At 39.3% G+C, this 13,964-nt stretch overlaps 1 protein-coding gene across 1 annotated transcript in view; it reads left to right on the top strand.

Moving 5' to 3' along the window:
• Nucleotides 1-13,964, top strand: part of LOC149554289 (Pseudouridine synthase family protein) — a 137,084-nt gene that overhangs the window by 42,349 nt on the left and 80,771 nt on the right. Inside the window, exons 2-3 of the mRNA XM_089789502.1 lie at nt 8,531-8,586; nt 8,696-8,778. Coding sequence (XP_089645628.1) covers nt 8,531-8,586; nt 8,696-8,778 — 139 coding nt within the window. The remainder of the gene's footprint in view (nt 1-8,530; nt 8,587-8,695; nt 8,779-13,964) is intronic.

The following is a 13,964-nucleotide window of genomic DNA, read 5'->3' as shown; positions in this document are numbered from 1 at the left end:
GTGCCACGGGTGCTGCTACCAGAAGTGCTTCAGGAGCTGAAGAAGTCTCTCGATTGACGGGTGCAGTCAGGTGGGCAAAGCCAACCGCAAATCCTGCCCTCGGTCGGACAGGAGAAGGCCGTACCCCGTGTTGCCATGGTGCGACTAGTGTGACTGCCTGGTGGGATCCTCCAGTCATCAATATCGGTCCCCGAGTTTGTCAAAACCTTGGAATGTGAGCCATGTGTAGACCTCGGGGTAACAACTCGGAAGTCATAGGAACTGTAGTACGCGAAAATAGCAAGGGGGTAGCCGTGACAATCTGAACCTCTTCATCATCCTCGCCCTCCCCTTCTTCCTCCACACTGTCCTGCTCAGATGTCTCCTGTCGGCTACTGTCAGTATCATCTACTATGTCCATCTGAGGCCTCTTTTGACCTGCTGAACCCTTTTGCCTAGAGATTATGTCCAAGTGCTTCTATTGCATGATAGGAGGTTCTCCTGGAGCCAGTGGTCCAGGCGTTGCCTCTAACTCCTCCGTTGGAATCATCCGTGCTACGGCGTGAAGGAATAGACCAATGGCGTAATGGGGCATATAGAAGGTCTTGTGCTGGAGAGTCATGAATTCATGCATTCGTTTAGCTAGCACAGACACCCAATCATACACTTTCCCAGTCATTATGCCATTCATCATGGACACCTGCGGAAATGTGATATCCGATGCCCTAGAGGATCCCGTGAGCCTGCTTTTGACCAAGTCCATCAGACACCGCCATGGCCCTTCCGGAATGTTAGTTTTCTTTAAACCCCTTCCCTTCGATGTCTCGGCTAATGCCGCCTGTTTTGCTTCAGTCAAATCTCCACATACTAATTTGATTAGAAATAGCTTTCCATCCTTTGGAATTTTCTTTAGTTGAATCTTTCTGCCCTGCTGCCCTGGAATGCCAAAAACCCGTGTGAAATCTGTTGCTTTGAATGATACCACTAAGTTCCGTCCCAAATACTGAAATGTGCTCCTGCGAGAAGCTCTGCCATATGTCTCAGTCATGGTACGCAGATACCCTTCATAATCTCGAATGCAAAAAATCGGCATCTGAATGGCCCATTCAACCTGCGCTCTTCTGATGCTTGCTTTAATTAGATGGTCATCAGGGGTTTCATGCCACCATTTTCGGCAATCCGTTCCATTTAATCCCTCAAATTGGATAGTCTGTGGTGTGACTTCAGCTGCTGCAGGTGCTGTAGTCTTACGCTTCTCCTTGCTGCTGCTTGAGCCTTCATTCTGGTTACCTGTACCTGCCATGCTCATTCTTCCCACATCTTTAGACTGTGCTAATTGTTTTTTCCATTGCCGTTTACCTGCAGACTCCATTAATTATATCTTTGTCTTTCCCTAATGGTCTCCCCAATCCATACAGTGAAGAATTCTTTCAAATACGTACGGTGAATTGCAACCTTTGGAATGAGAAATCCGTATGCTGGAAAAGTTGGAAGGAAAATCAAATTTCACAAAAAAAAATCGTACCATCAGAAGATCACAATGCCGTACCACAGTGTGCTTCCCCAAATCCGTACGGTGGTATTTTCAATGCATCATGGTATACCACCTTGCTTACTGGTGAACTCCGTACCTTAACCTGGAAGACCTTGCATTCAATAATTTGTACCCTACTCTTCAGAAGGAAACCGTACGGTTGAAATGCTAGAAGCCTTCAGTATGGTTGGTGTTTTAACAAGCCGTACAGTGCCCTGCAAGGTGCATATGGTAACTTGACCCTTTTGTGATGAAATCCGTACGGCTGCCAACTTGACACAATTTGGATTCCAATCTTCTTGAAAAAGCCGTACTACAATATCCCACCCAGTCTTGAAAAATTCGTACAATGAAAATTAACAAATTTTGGCTCTAGAAACCGTACGTTAATCTTCTGAGGCTTGTCTTAAAAAACTGTACTGCAAAAATCGTACTACAAAAACCGTACACCCTACATCAGATATGGAAACCCGTACGGTGCTTCTCCTGCAATTATGGGACCGTACGGTACTTTCCAGAACCCGTACGGTACTTCCCAGAAACCGTACGACGCTTCCTAGAAACCGTACAATGCTTTCCAGAAACCGTACGGTACTTTACTTTTTTTCTTTCTTTTTTTTTTTATAATAATTTTAAATTTTTTTTTTTTTTAAATAATTTTTTTGTAAGGCAGAAAAGCAAAGTCAGTTTACCCTTCGACCGTCGTCACCGACGGTTTGCAATGACGAAGGGGTCTCCCGAAGGCCACTTTCTGACGCAGAAGTCTTCCGCTCGTGATATATCTTCAACTTCGACCCATTCACCGCCTGAGGCACTTTGTGTCCATCCAAAGTTCATAATTTGATTGCTCCATTGTCCCCTACTTCTCGAATCTGATATGGTCTGACCCACTTAACCTTGAACTTGCCTGGTTTGATCTCATTTCGATCGTCGTACTTCAACACCCACTGTCCGAGTTGAAACCTGCTACGCCTGTTCTGTGTCATCTCCATACCGCCCAGTTTGTTCCTGAAGCTCCGTAGCATGGACTCCATCAGTTGCCCCTTCTAGCCGCCAATAACACGTCCACTCCGTACTGCTGCAACTTTTATTAGACCCTTCTGCTTTGTTTCCTGTGGAGACCGTATCGTGTGCCTTCCTTGCTGCCATTACCTTTCTGCTATATTTGTGGTCCGACGTAATACTTTCTTCCTGCGCAATCATACAGTAGAATCTTTCCTTCTTTTGGGTTCGTACTGTATGTTTTGTCCTTCAGCTTCAGTCATACTTGCATTTCCTTCTTCGACTTCTCTGTGTTGCTTTGAACATTCATTTCCTCCTTCGGCTTGTCCATGTTCCTTCAGACATTCATTTCCTCCGTCGGCTTCTCTGTGTTCCTTCGGACATTCATTTCCTCCTTCGGCTTCGCTGTGTTTCTTCGGACATTCATTTCCTTCTTCCTTCTTACCTTCGTCGATCTTTAGCATATTACAACTTGGAAAGAGCTCATAATCCTCTATCTGCCAGTGGTAAAGACCATTTACTGAATCCAGATCGTCATCTCCTTCCAATCGTAGGACTCCCTCCTGATCGGGTTCCATACTTTGCCTCCTCTCATCATCTTCTCCTTCGGAATTCGATGATAGAGCTTCTTCGCCAACCATCTGAGTGTGTAGATCGATGACATACTTCCGGCCTTTGCTTTCGAGTGATAAAGTATTTTTCTTCCAATCGTGCTTTGCTTTTGCTTGTATCAGCCACCCTCGACCCAAAATAGCATTGTACCCCTTCCGCCTAAGAGGAATCACAACGAAGTCCAACAGGAATGGTTGTGTTCCGACTGTTACTGGTTGCGCTGTGAGTATTCCCAATGACTTGATTCCATGTTGATTGGCCGTTAGCAGCTGGAAGGTAGGTGGCCATAATATTGGCTGTCCCAACTTTTTCCAAGTATCCTCTGGTAGCACATTGACACCAGATCCTCCGTCGATGATCGTGTCCGTTAGCACAGTCCCGAGAATGCCCATTTCAACAACCGCCGGATAGCGTCCAAAGGAAAGAGCTAACAACATCGGATCTTCTGCACTTGTACCCCCCTGTTTCTCGTTGTCTTGCTCTACAGGTTGATTAGCACTTGGGACTATATTTGTGAGGGTCGTACGGAGTTGAGGCATAGTGAGTAACAGATCATTTATCCTGACAGGTATCTCAGCTTGCAATATTTGCCGTACAATGTTCTGTTCTGCACAGTTCCGGACTGAGGTACTTGGCGGGTCCTTCAAGTGTGCCGTTTCTGCCTGTGTTGCTTTTTGGATCTCTGCCCTTGCTTCCTCCAGTCTCTTTTTTTCTTCCACTGGGTCAGGGTATAGCTTCGCCTGCTTTCGAGTGATTGCCAGAACTTCTTCGTCTGTCCCTACGGTAATCAAGTTTACTCCGGACTTCGGGCACTTAGTATCATCATGATCTCCAGGTCCACACCATCGGCATAGCAACTTCGGTGTGTTCGTCGTTGTGCACTCTCGGGCGAAGTGACCCCACAGATTGCATGCGCGGCATTGAACAATTGGCCGACCATTCGCATCGTACTGAATTCGACTCCTTCCTCCATTGTTGTTGTTGCCACCATTGTTGTTATTGCTGTTGTTGTTTGGATCGCGCCGGTTGTTTTTGTATTCGCCTGATGTGGCACCTTCCGTACTGGTGTTCCCGTTCCCTCCTGACGGGGATGCCTCTTGTGATAGGAACACTTGCTGCGGTGTCCTTGTTTTTAAATTGAAAGGGCATTCCTTTACCGAGTGTCCGAGGATTTGGTAGATTTCACAAAATTGATCTTTCGGGCAGGATCCCTTCATATGGCCTTCTTTCTTACACTCCGTGCACCATAGATCATTACCCTTAGTCTCCTTGTTCATGTTTTTGAATTCCTTCATCATCAGCATCATGTCCTTCTGGAGGGCACGGACCTTCTTGTTGCTGCCCTTGTCATCGTCGTTGCTATCTTCTCCTGAAGGGTCATCATCATCTGAATCTGATGAGCTGGTCTTTTTTTTCTTCTTTGTCTTCTGGTCACTTTCGAGGTTCATTGCCCGATTGTACGCTTCAATGTATGTCGATGGTGGCACGATCTTCATCTTTTTCTGCAGCTTCGGGTGAAGGCCTTCAATGAACCATCTTTTCTGGAGCCCATCTACCAGTTTATTCTCCATTTTACTAATTAAGTCCTTCAATCTCCTAGCAAAGACCCGTACTGTTTCATTCTTCTTTTGCTTGGTATTGAATATCTTGGCTACAATTTCATTATCATCACGCAAAAGTTGAAATTCTGCAATGAACTCCTTCTTAATGTTGTCCCAACTATTTAATTTTTGTGGATCAGCATTAGTAAACCAATCAATCGCAACACCCCGTAGGGTAGCAGGAAATTGTCGGATCCATTCGTTTGTATCTGTTATGCCATTTGCCCTCCAGATCGTTTCACATGTTTTACAATGTCGAATGGGATCAGCTGCTTCATCACCATCAAATTTAGGCAATTTTTCCTTCGGACCTGCCATTATCACTATATGTTGGGGGTTTTGTTGTGTACTTGCGCTGTTTTGAGCTCCTGTGCTGTTTTGAACACCCGTGCTGTTCTGCACACCCGCGCTGTTGTGAACACCCGCGCTGTTCCGCACACCCGCGCTGTTTTCTACACCTGCGTTGTTTTCGGCTTCCGCGCTGTTTTCAACACCCGCGCTGTTTTCGACTTCCGCGCTATTTGGTGAAGAAGAGGGTTCGTCAACCGAAGCTGTTCGTTCCGGAAGTATATCTCGGATGAAGAGGTCACTCCACGCTCGTGCTCCCTCGGCACTCCGAGCCGTGCAAGTCGATCTCCTTCCGTCAAGATTCTCTTCTCGTGGCGTATGCAGGTTCAGAAACTCCTCCCTCGCTTCTTCCACCAACTCAAGCCGTTGTCAAGTCTCCTTCAACAATCCTTCTGCGCTTTTGTTTCCGTCGGCAATTTTTTGAAATCTCCTTCGATGCTCTGTCTGTTGAGCCAGAATTAAATTTTCCTGCGCAATGCGTATGTCATCTTTTTCCTTCAGCTTACTCCTATCTTTGTTCATTGATTCGGCATTTAATTCATATCCGCCTGCCTGTGTACCAGGTCCATCGGGCAACGGTGCCAAATGTTTACCGCATAGATTAATTAAGAAACTCACACAGACAAAGAATACGAACATGCACAGCAACCAGCAAAACTCTTTATTATTATTCGCATATGCCCACAGTACATTATACTTCGATGGTAAGATATCCTGGTAATGCTTCCCGAAGGGGTTATAAATACTTTCCGAAGAACTTTCCCGAAGGAGTCCGTCGGCCAGATACATTATGCCCGCGACAAACTATTTACCCGTCGGCTACATAACAAGACTTTTTCCGAAGGGACCCGTCGGCCGATGCAAAATTTCTTTTCCGAAGGGACCCATCGGTCGATACACAATTTCTACCGACGACATCTTTAAGAGATTTTAAATTTTAGTACTTTCCAAGTTTTCCTTGAGTTTTTGTTAAGTATATATATGCCAAGTTGAAAATTTTAGGCATGCCGAGTACTCTTGGAGTCCGAGTCTGCAAACTATGGTCCAAGCCATGTAGCATGAGTCGACACAACAAAATTAATAACTCTAGATACAAAATAGATGATCAACATGCCACTATAGATCTTAGCATTTTCACAGAATCAAAGCTTTACATCAAGTTGGCTTGTAACATGCAAATAGCATTGAAGTCATACATGCCCCATTTACAACAGAAATTCAGGTCCTACCCTAGATCTAATCTTCGAGAGGTTACTCTTACAACTCTAAATCTCTTCCCTCTCAAAAAAAAATCAACTGCCAGAATACATAGTCTTTGCAACATATATATCAGCCCAATCAATAACATTTCCAAGAATAAGAAAACGTAATACAACAATATAGGTAAGGTCTTAAACTCTCCCTCAATTTGATAAAACATGAATGGTGATCCAAGAGAGATGTTGGCCATAGATCCAGGAACATTGATATGAGCTACCAAGCTTCGCTTTTCAGGAAATAACTTTGTGAAATTAGAAAAATGAAAAATCAATTGACCATTAGAACTAGAAGAATGCACAAAACCAAACAAGAGTCCAGAATATCTCTGTTGCAAAAGTATCCAAATGAGGTGTGAATCTAAACATAGATAAACAATGGTGTCTAGATTATATACTGAGGTTCACAACAAAAAACGATCCAACTCAAAGGATCGGTACTAAATTATTGAAACTGGAAAGTAGGAACAAATCTAAAAGGAAATATTTTTGGGTGATGCAAGGTTGCGAACAACCCAAGGATGCTCCTGCATCAGCTGATGAGGTCTTGATCGGTAGCTTCGTATTTTATCACATTGTAGTGTTTGCATGTTGTGTGGTTGTGTATTTCAGAGTTTGTGGTAGAGAAAGAGCAGGGTATGAAGAGCAATGTATCTGTCGAGTTGTGAGAGTTACTGAGTATAATGCTGAGAATGTTATTTTAAATTGAATTGCTGTTGCTGTGGTTTTCAAAATCTAGGACCTGTTTCAAAATACTGTATATTTATTGAGTTGGTGCTCTAATTGGGGTCGGAGCATCAACTGTTCCAAGTTGGTGCTCTCTTTTGTAAACTGGGCCAGTGCCCATCTTTTATAATTAAAGCTTCATATGCTATGGTTTTTTACCCAAAAGGGGTTTCCACAAGAAATATGATGTTCATATCTTTGTAGGTTCTCATTTCGTGTCTTATGTGTTTATAACTTTTAAAAAGTTAAAATCTGTAATACGGATTTAGCCACTCTCTTAGTATTGCCTATGTGCTCTTCATCTTGTTCTAAGCCCAAGAGTGGTACTTTGATCCCCTTGGCTTTGGTGGCAATAGTTAGACATCCACACGCAGCTTGATTAGTGGGATGCTTGCCTTGCATCCTATCCATGCTGCATCCTTTATAATTAATTAGCTCATCATGCCAGGACTGTTAGGCTTAGTTACCGGGTTTTGACCTGTAGCGAACCCGGACCCACGGCTAACCCATGGTGAATCCAGGAGGACCCACAAAGAACCTGGGAGGACCCACAATGAACCCAAGAGGACTTGCGGGTTTCCCTTTTTTTTTGTATATATATATATATACACACACACACACTCACAAACCCACCCACAAACCCAAATACAATTTTTTTTTGCCCGAACCCCAAAACTGAATCTGTCCCCTAACCTGAATCGACAACTTAGCTGTTAGGAGATTGTAGTAAGGTCTTTGGCTTGTTCAATCTAAGCCCAAGAGCAGGACTTTGAGTAAAGAAAATCATAATATCCTTTGGGACAATTCAAAATTTCAGATGATTTTCTTGTCTGATTCTAACTAATCAATCTTCTATACCAAAGATGTCATCCTTGAAAATACTTGTAATTTATGCATTGAAGATAAAGAAGATGAGCAATTATGATCAATTATGAGCCTTGACCTCGATTTTATAGGATCTTTTCCTTGGGCCCTCAAATTATTTTAGTTTTTAATTTATTTTGCATTTTCCCTCAAACTACCTAAAAATACTTCTAAATTACATTCAAGGGCCTGTTTTTAACTTAAAGTCTAAACAAGGTATGAAAGCCACTGTTAAACTAATATTAAAGTGGCCTTTTCTGATAACGGAACAAGTGGGCTTAAACTATTATTGTTTTTATTTTTGAAAGGGGGCATGACATTGAGCTAACAGTAGCATTTGTGGAGCGACTCTGACACAATTAATCTTTGTCTGTTCTTGGTCCAATAGTTGTTTTGGATTTTCAATATACCAACATTTATAATTGGCAATCATTGAGGACATGCAGGTACCCAAAAGATAATTTGAATTGCAATCTGAAATATTATGAATCTCTAATCCTGGTTATTTCATAAACACACGTCCCTGATAATTTGTTTTGTAATGAGTTTAGCCATTTTTAAATTTTGAATTATTGTGACAAGTTCTTTTGCAAATGTCGTTGGAACAGGGTGGACTTCATTTACTGTCTGTGGAAAGTTGCGTCGCTTGGTCAAAGTAGAGAAAGTAAGTAACTGATACAGGATCTTAATAATTATGATTGGGGTAGTTGTTTTTACTGCTCTTTAATGAGCTCTACCACGCTGTTGGTGTCTGAAAATTTGAACACTTGCAGGTTGGGCATGCAGGAACGCTGGATCCTATGGCAACAGGTCTATTGATTGTTTGTGTGGGTAAAGCAACTAAACAAGTGCAAAGGTATTTCTATTTTAATTCCTCTCATGAGAGGGTTCTCAGATCTAATTTTAAGTCCATTTTGACTCCTGATTACAAGATGTTTTGTTAGATTGTGGATATGCTCACTATAAATTTTATCATTTTCTAAGACCTAATTTAGTAGTCACACCCTAATGAAAATTTGGGAGTTGGTGGCTAAACCACCTCTTGTATCCTGCATGTACCCTATTGTACAGTATGTATTACCTGTGAATGGTGTTTTAATGGAGATGCTGCTGTTTCGAATATTTATGACTGTTCAATATGTAAAGTTTCTGGAAATTCTATGACTGAATCAGAGATTAGATTCCACCTTCTTCTTCTTCTCCTTAAGGCTTGCTGTGAATAACTTCAAAGTGTTGTTTTGAATTGAATTAGAAATATAATTCTGAAAAATGTCTTTTCTTCTGCAAATCGTATATGCGCAGTATTGACTAAGGAGCAGACTATTTTGTATGTCTTAGACTTCAACCATACCCATTATAATTAGAGAGACCTAGGGACATGTCCTTTCAAGGGACATGTCCCTTCCAAAACGTTCTTTAACTAATTCTAGAAGTCGAAATTTTTTCCAAGAAACAATAAGTTTAAAATTAACTTAACACAACATGAGTTTAGTTAAATCCAAACTAATCCTAGGGATAGATGCCAATATCCCTAATAGGATAATGTAAAGATATTTGGATTACTCTATGTCATCTAAGAACAGTTTAGACCGATTTGTTATCAGATCAATAAAATTACAAGTTACAGATTTAATGCTCCCACTTAACTTGATAATCATACTGAGAGATATCATATCTAGCAACATCAATAAAGATGAACAAGCAAGAATTGATACTCTATATCTATCTGAATCTTCTTAGCATGTGGTATCATAGAACACATGATACAATGTCATATTACTAAACCTGTGATATGACAAATCACTGCTACTAGTGATAACACTATTGCAAAGAATACAGTATATAGGATAAATCTAAAAAATAATTAAGTTCTTCATTTACCCAAGTTGCGACTCATAGATACTGTTATTTCTATATCACAACATGATCATGAGTTAAGATAAACCAGAACACAGGATAAACCTCGGAGAATAATAAAATTCTTCCTTTATCCAAATTGTGACTTATAGACATAGCAATGTCTACATCACAATATGATCTTGAACTCATCTAAATTTTACAGAAGAACTCTACTGTTTAGCACATTATCTAAGAGATCGTCATCTCTCATAATGTCTTTTATACAAATGTTCATTATCTCAGAGATCGTCACCTCTTAAATAATGAATACAAATGGTGGAACCCATAACAGTCAATAGCCTAACAATAAAATTATTTTATTAATAATTTAAAGAATACAAATGGATTACAATTCAACCATACCAAGTCTTTTCTTGAAGTGGTCTATCTTGACTCTAGATAGAGGTTTGGTGAGTCTGTTTGTTGTTTGATCTGCAGTGCAAATGTATTGTAATTTTACAGCATTCTTGTCTACCATATCTCTTGCATAATGGTAAGGAATTTCAATATGCTTGTTCCTATCATGAAAAACTGGATTCATCAAAAGCTTGATAGAACTCTTATTATGACAATGAATAATTGTAGGATTCATAGCTTGCCTAAATAATCCCACAAGTAACCTCCTTAGCCAAACTGTTTCTTGAGAGGCCATTGTTGCTACAATGTATTCAGCTTTTGTGGAGCTTTGAGCTATTGAAGACTGCTTTCTGCTTATCCAAGATATCATTACTGATCCTAAACTGAAACATCCTGAACTACTTTTTCTGTCTTTAACACTTCCACCCTAATATGAGTCGGTGAATCCATGCAAATCTAAATCAACTTTCTCATATTTGAGCCCAAAATTAAGAGTGCCTTGTATCTCATAATGTGTTTAACTGCAACTAGGTGAATTTCCTTTGGCTCACATATAAACTGGCTTAAGGCATTAACATCATAGCAAATATCATGTCTTGTATTTACTAAGTACATAAGGGACCCAATCATCTGTCTATAGAGAGTGGAATCTATGGAAGGTGATTTTGCTATTGCTTCTTTAAGTTTATGTAGATTAGTCTCCATAGGAGAAGACATAGACTTGCAATTCCACATTCCAAATCTCTTCAAAATATCTGATGTATACTTCCCTTGATTAAGTATGATATTGTCAGAATTCTACTATACTTTCAGTCCTAGGAAGTAATGAAGGAGTCCCAAGTCGTTCATCTTGAATTCTCTAATTAGATCTTTCTTGCATTGATCTATAAGATGATCATCACTTGTTATTAGTAAATCATCAACATATAGTATCAAAATTACCATATCATCTTTATCTCTTTTATAATATAAATTTGGATTGGTTTCATTCTTGGAAAATCCTAAGTTGGTGAGATACTTATCAATTCTTTCATACCAAGCCCTTGTAGCCTGTTTAAGCCCATAGAGAGCTTTCTTGAGCTTGCAAACAAAAATGTTAAGATCATGAGTTTCAAATCCTTTAGGTTGCTCCAAATATACTTCTATAATCTTTACATTTAGGAATGTTGTTTTTACATCCATTTGATGTACTTTCCATCCCTTCGATGTTGCAATTGCTAGGATTGCTCTTACAGAGATATATTTGGCAACAGGAGCAAAGGTTTCTTCATAATCAATCCCTTCTTTCTGAGAGAACCCCCTGGCTACAAATTTAGGTTTATATTTCTCAATGCTACTGTCAGCAATATGCTTTATTTTAAATATCCACTGGAAGAAACAACAAATTTTCCTTTAAGTCTTGGAACAATTTCCCAAACATCATTCTTCATAATAGATTGGTATTCTTTTGTCATAGCTTCTTGCCAAGCTGTATGTTTAATAGCATTTGAAGGATTGGTTGGTTCTGGTTTGAACAAATCATTCATGTTTGCTGTATAACTAGAAAATCTTTTAGGTCTTTTACTTTCGCTGACTGTTCCAGAAGGTGCAACAAAGTCTTGTGCTTCCTCGACTGTTTTAATGGCCCAAAGTGATTTTTTCTTTGAATTTTGAATTTCATCTTCAATTTCTTCTATGTTCTCCCTTTGAGACTTAGACTCAGGATTTCTTTCAGAACTAGGTAAAGGAGAAGGTTTTTAAGAATTTAGGGCTCTTTTGAATGTTAGATCTTCTTCAAAAATTACATCCCTACTAAGTTCAATATTTTTCTGTCCAAGATGAAAATCCTATATGCTTTAGAAGTTTTATTATACCCTACAAAAATAGCTTTCCTCCTGGAGGGTTCTAGCTTAGGTCTCTTTTCTTTTGGAACATGGATATATACAGGGCACCCAAAAATTCTAAGATGATTTATATTAGGTTTAACCTTAGTAAAGACTTCTTCAAGAGTTTTATCTTTAAGGCAAGAGTGAGGGCTTCTGTTTTCAATATAGATAGTAGTACAAGAGGCTTCTACCCAAAGATAATATTTTAGATTTTGATCAAATATCATAGCTCTAGCAGCTTCTATAATTGTTCTATTCTTTCTTTTTGCTACCCCGTTCTATTATGGATTATAAGGAATGGTGTACTCCCGCTTAATTCCTGTTTCTTTACAAAACCTTTAAAAAAATCTGAGGTGTATTCCCCTCCATTATCAGTTCTAAGAGTTTTAATTTTATGTCCTGATAAGTTTTCAGTTAATGTTTTGAATTCTTTAAATCTCTTTAGGATTTCTTCTGATTCTTTGCATTTTAAGAAGTAAATCCATGTTTTCCTAGAGAAGTCATCTATGAACAAAATATAGTACTAGAATCCTCCAAGAGAAGGAACAGACATAGGTCCACATAAATCTGAATGAATTAATTCGAAAACATAATTTATTTTTCTAGTGCTATCACGAAATGGACTTTTGGTATTCTTACCTAGAGTGCACCCTTTGCATATGCTTGAGTGGTCTTTATTTAGTTTAGGTAGACCAGTAACCATCTTCTCCATAGTTGATAAGGTCTTAAAATTTAGACGCCCTAATCTTCTATGCCATATTTCATTTATTACTGCAGCTTGATGAATTAAGGCTTGAATAGGTCAACTAGATTCTGAATTTAATTCATACAAATATCCTTTTCTTTGACCAATTAACTTCTCTTTCTTAATTGAGGAGTTCTTTGCCCAGGTTATTACTTTACCCTCCACGAATGCAACATTATGCCCATCATTTTCAAGTGCTGTAATTGAGATTAGATTTCTTTTTATTCCTGGTACGTAGAGTACACCTTTGAGAAGAAGAGAATTTCTTGATTTTAATTTCAAGGTGCAATTTCCAATTTCTTCAATGGAATGTGCTGAATTATCACCAATGGTGACTTCGTTATTAACCTTTTCAGATATAGAGTCTAGTGTTTCTCTGTATCCTATTATATGTCTAGAAGATCCACTATCAATTACCCATGCTTTACTTGAGATTTCATTTGATAGTGACGAATACAATACACGATTTTCGAGATCGTAGTTATTTTCTTCCCTAGTGACATTTGTACAGTTCGCTGCTTGTTTAGAATTCTCAGGACAATTTGATCTATAGTGTCCAAACTTTTCACATCTGAAACACTTTATTTTGGATAGATCTTTCTTCGGTTTGCCATTCTTTTGATTTCCCTTTTTCTTGTTGAAATGTTTCTTCTTGCCCTTATAGGTGTTTGTATTAAGAACATGAAGTTCTTCATCTTCTGTTTTCAGTTTCCCTCTTTTTAAAAGTTTTTTAGATTCTTCTTGAAGACAATCCCTCTTAAGTCTGTTGAAGTTAGGAAGTTTATCTTTGACACTAATTCATCTATAGCCATCAGTGTTAGTTTCGTGTCACTAATAATTGTTCCTATACTTGATAGTTCATCTCTAATGCCGACAACCCTTAGGAAATAAGGGTTCATTGATTCTCCTTTCTTTATTTGTATGTGATTTAGTTGCCTTTTCAGTGTAAGAACTCTAGTTGCATTGTTGACCTCATATGCATTTAGTAATGCCTTCATCATATCAAATGCTGTCTGATGTTTTGTTAGCATAGGTACAATATCATTCTTTACTCCATCTAAAATGATCTGAATGGCTTTTCTATTTCTTTTACTCATATAGTTTTATGAGGTTCAATACTAGGTTGTTTGGATGCTCTATCAACAAATTGTTTTACATCATTTTCTTCAAGAATCA

The sequence above is a fragment of the Cupressus sempervirens genome, chromosome 6 (assembly GCF_028749045.1).
Source record: "Cupressus sempervirens isolate cs-2001-9-10 chromosome 6, ASM2874904v1, whole genome shotgun sequence".
Classification (NCBI taxonomy): domain Eukaryota; kingdom Viridiplantae; phylum Streptophyta; class Pinopsida; order Cupressales; family Cupressaceae; genus Cupressus; species Cupressus sempervirens.
This window is presented reverse-complemented; position numbering and strand designations above follow the sequence as displayed.